The sequence below is a fragment of the Haliotis asinina genome, chromosome 2 (assembly GCF_037392515.1).
Source record: "Haliotis asinina isolate JCU_RB_2024 chromosome 2, JCU_Hal_asi_v2, whole genome shotgun sequence".
NCBI classification, from domain to species: Eukaryota; Metazoa; Mollusca; class Gastropoda; order Lepetellida; family Haliotidae; genus Haliotis; species Haliotis asinina.
The window spans coordinates 54,734,524-54,739,352 of record NC_090281.1 but is presented as its reverse complement, the minus strand read 5'-3'; the positions used below and the strand labels follow the sequence as shown (position 1 = coordinate 54,739,352).

Genomic DNA, 4,829 nt, shown 5'->3' with positions numbered 1-4,829 from the left:
TTGTTGTTCTTTACTTCTGATTTTGAAATACCAGAAAGGTAAGGATCTAGTAACATGGGCATGAAGTATCACATGGTGCTACCTACAGAATCCATCATACAAAGTTGAATTAAATTTTACTTACACTATATTTGGGATGATATTTTCTCAGTAAAGTACAGATTCTAGTATGCTTTGGAAACTTGAGTCACATCCACCTTTGATTCCACACTCTGAGTGAGGCACCTTATCACCAACCCATCCCATCATGGTTTCCACGAGAATTGAAATTGGACAACTTGGTCTATATACATACTTGTGTACCCCTTTGACAAGTGTGAGCTGGCATGTTTCCCCATGGCTAAAGCTATGAATACACAATATCATTTAAAAGGTGTGCAGTCGTAATGTTAGATTTCGGATTACATTGTCACTCTTGGTGATGTTAGTCCAAATCCTGTATGGGACTGGACTCTAGAAGTTACTGGAATGTGCCTTTCACTGAGAAAACCTGATATGTGGCGTGACCAGTTTCTAAGAGGCAAAGTGTATTCATGAACTACATTGTACATGTAATTCATAACAGGCAAAATGGTTTGGAACTGCTGTATGAATCAGATAGGCAGCTGAAAAGTTCCAAATTATGTTAAACACTTTCTCATGTCATGTAGGATAGAGTGTTTTCCCCTTTAAATGTATGAGAATGACAAAGCTTTTTAACTGTCCTAGAGTGGATGATAGGGTCTGGCTCCAAAGATGCTGACCTGGGGTAGCATAGATCTTGAGTAACCATGCTTGTCGCAAGAGGCAACCAAATTGATTGGTTGGTCTGGTTCAATGACCCTGTTGACACATCGTCGGTTCCCAATAATCCTGATATTGATTACTGAACTGTCTGGTTCAGACTCAATTATTTACTGACTGCCTCCATATAATTGGAATATTGCTGAGTGCCATGTAAGATTAAACTCGCTCACTGTAAACAAGTGAATTTAATCACAGACTGTCAAAGGATTTTGTACTATTTTAAATAATCCTGTTGCTTATCAACATAGGGGTCAAAGCTCATATTTATTCTGGACTTCACCAATTCTCATGTTGTCATCAAGTGAGTACATGCATATCAAAACAAAACACTTTCTTCGGGTTTTAAACTCCATTACAGATGATTTTTCAAGATGGCTTGTGGCATTTTAATTCATTTCTACAGTTGCTTCACATTCTTGTCACATTCCACTGGTAGTAGCTCTTCAGCCAAACGCTTGCCAAATGGTTGATATCTATGTAATGTCCATCCCCGGTGTCCCTGGTTCCATTACTGTTGATGACCACTCACCCCTAACATAAAAAATAATTCTGTGATTTAACACTGAACTTGTTTCAACATACAGCTCTGTCAATAAGCTTAGCAGAAGACAGAAGAAAGAAAGGCAAAAAGAACTTACATCTGTGCCTAGCCCAATCCTGAGGAAAGAATCTGGTATATGTTTATTTGGTCCTTTAAGCTAACAAATGTCTAGATTTCTAATATGTTTAGCAAGGAGATCAAATGCACCAACTGTAATTTATCAGATGATAAAATTGTTCTCTTGGATTACACCAAGCTGTACTCATGTTAGTATGCCATTCAAACTTATCCTTGGTATCGGACGTCACAATGCATGTCAGTTGTCATTGCCAAGTACAATCTCTTACAATACAACTCCATAGCACCACACTTTTTCTTTGCAGCTGCTTCACTTAGCTAACATCAGTTTAACTTTTTCAACAGGAAAAACATCTTGACTCGGTCTATGTCCACAGGGCCACAATGCATGTGTACAATGTCACATGATCAGTCAGTTCTATCTGGATTTAATGTTCTAAACATACGGTTGGTAATAGAAGTGTGACATTCATATTGCCCCACATGGATTATGATAATCACAGATGTAATTAGAATGTAGAGAATATATTTAACCCGATCATAAACCATCTTCAAACTGTGTATCATTTGTTCTCCTGGAAACACAAGTCTTAATGTAGGCGGCAATCACATCAACAGTATGTCACTTTGCCATGAATGAGGATTGCTAATTTATGTTGACATTGTTCCTCATCTGTTGTTTTCTGCTTTAGATTAGTCATCAGTAAGTATCAAATTTGGCATCTTAGAAAGAATTACATTTCTCTCTTAACGCCATGTACAGTGTAATAAAGTAGTTTTGCTCTTAACCGTAATATTTAAGAATGAGGACACTTTCCTCTTCATTAAAAGTACATGAAAAGCAATGTGGAAAATAATATTAGTCCTTGGCTTTGAGCAAGTAGATTAAACACAACTTGACTTTTCTGGAGTATGTAACATAAAACCACACAAGTTCAAGTCCAAAGTTTATTCTTTGTAGCTTCAGTCATACTATGGTAGGCATTAGTATTTCAATAACAAAACAAAAATGACTCAGTCACACAATCTTAAATTACATTTTATCTGACAATTCAAGCTAACAACTTGCAGCGTATGATATTAAAAAGCTTCCTGATGAAATATGTCCTCAAAGGCGATATGTGGTGCCCATTCCGTTTCAAGGATTATCACTCTTCATCTGCAAGGCTAATGGGATCCCTGATGTGTGCTTGACAAGTCAAATAGCTGCTCTAACATCGACTGAGTTAACTTTTCTTGAGTGGGGGAGTGGAATGGAGGTACACTGCTCCAGACTGGTAAAGCTGCAAAATAAAGAGAAATTGTCACAAAAATAACTACAGTGGAAGCTGTCCGATCCAGCAAGTTTTTAACACCCGCATACAATCTCAATCCCGTCCGTGGCTTGTACAGTCAAGTCTCGTTAACCTCCGTTTATCCAACAATTGGCTTTATCTGACACTTTTGTTGGTAACAAACTGAATAAACATAACTTAATTTCAATTATTTCGTCTGACATCCTTGTAAATCAGACAATTTGCTGTGCAACAGCCGTCAGATTAACAAAACTTGACTGTATTTTTTTCATCACTTAAAAGTTCTGCAATCCATCAGCTTTCAATTCCTGATATCTGCATGAAGTGAGTCACCAGAATGTGTTTACAGTAATAATCTGGAGTAGGCTGGATGTGTGTTGTCACTAATTAATCCTGCATTGAAACTACATGGGTGACGACAAAGATAATGTTATCCTAGTTCAGTATGGGTATACTTGTACATCCAATCAGTGAGTTGAGAAAAATGTGTGCTGTAATCAAGAAAATCACATGATACATCAATGTATATGAAACTGACGAGAACATTCAGTTTTAGCCATAGGTAACAGTGTCAGCTCAACAATTTGGCATGCTGCATAAACCGGACTAGTCTGCTGTCCTCATGAGTGCTGGTTTAGACAGCTTCCAATTTGCACTTCCTTAGTGGGTACACATCAACCCATGGACCCTGAGGGACCAGTAAACAACATATTAAACCTACCAAACACTTCAACATTAATTTTGAAGCAGGGGTATTGATCACTTAGGAGTACCAGAATTAGGCCAATTCTAGATTTTCAGATGATATAGAATCTAGCAGAAGACAAAAGAAACAAATTGGAGTTATCTCCCTTTCACTAATTTGCATTCAAAAACCTTTGGTAATTTCCATACATGAAATGTGTCTCAATTGTTCCAGATAAAGAATTACCACAGCGCCCCATACTAGTATTACTACAGCAATAGCATTCTGACTTTGAGACTGAGTTGTGTCCACTTCTGCAAGAGTTAAACCTACTTTAATACTTGAGAAATATATAATCACTTAAGTGAAACACCAATGAGCACTGTACTGTCACTGATAAAGTTGCTCACTTTCCTCCACACCATTACTCTAACCAAAGGAAAGATCTTTTGTCAAAATCAACACCGTAATGATTTGAAATACAACAGTAAAAGCTGTAAATAATCAAGTCTGGACCAGACAATCCAGTGATCAACAACATGAGCATCGATCTGCGCAATTGGGAACCAATGACATTTGTCGACCAAGTCAGTGAGTCTGACCACCCGACCTGTTAGTCACCTCTTACGACAAGCATAGTCGCCTTTTATGGCAAACATGGGTTGCTGAAGGCCTATTCTACCCCGGGACCTACACGGGTCACAATCATATGAAACCCAATGGCAATGTCTGGACAGTTTTACATTTTTTCATACTTCTACTTACAGCGAAAGCTGACACAGCCAGGATCAGTGAGGAGACAGCAACATACATGTTCCATTTACTGTTTCTCTTGTTGTAATTCTCTTGCCAGGAGCCTTCAGGAATTGGGTGGTCATTCATTGTTACACGGTTCTCAGTGACAAGTTCAAGGTCACTCTTCCAGTGAGCAGGAGTTTGGCCCCCCATGCAGCGAACTGCCTGCAATCCTGAAAAGAAAATTGGGAGATATTTTGATGGTTAGACAATGTGGACTTTCGGTAAAAATTAACTACAAGTCATGAGTCAGCAAAATCCTTTTTTACATGCCTCTTTTTTGTCCGTTTGTTTGTTCCGGTAACCTTCAACACACCAGTGAAGATCCAAGTTACCGGTAGATCCAGGTGACAAACGAGATCAGGTTGTCAAGTTCTCTTACTTAGTTGTAACATGACATTGCATAAAAACTGCGTCTATTGATGCCCATGCTATTGATCACTGGATTGTCTGGTCCAGTCTCAATTAAATACACTAAAAATTAAAGTTTGACCCTATATAGCTGGGTCTTGGTGAATGAGACATTACACAACAAATCAACCAATTAACTTCATCGTACACTGACCAATGTATTTCTCAAATTGGAATAGAGGCAAGCTACACTGAATGCTCAAGAGGACACACAACAAAGACGTGATAGGTAAACTTT

The 4,829-nt window shown here is 38.3% G+C and overlaps 1 protein-coding gene across 1 annotated transcript in view; it reads right to left on the bottom strand.

The window, feature by feature from the left end:
• Positions 1–2,339: 2,339 nt before the first annotated feature.
• Positions 2,340–4,829, bottom strand: part of LOC137273959 (uncharacterized) — a 230,421-nt gene continuing 227,931 nt past the window's right edge. Inside the window, exons 3-4 of the mRNA XM_067806886.1 lie at positions 4,151–4,353; positions 2,340–2,688 (exon numbers count right to left, since the gene is read on the bottom strand). Of these exons, the coding sequence (XP_067662987.1) occupies positions 2,632–2,688; positions 4,151–4,353 (260 nt within the window). The 3' untranslated portion in view covers positions 2,340–2,631. The remainder of the gene's footprint in view (positions 2,689–4,150; positions 4,354–4,829) is intronic.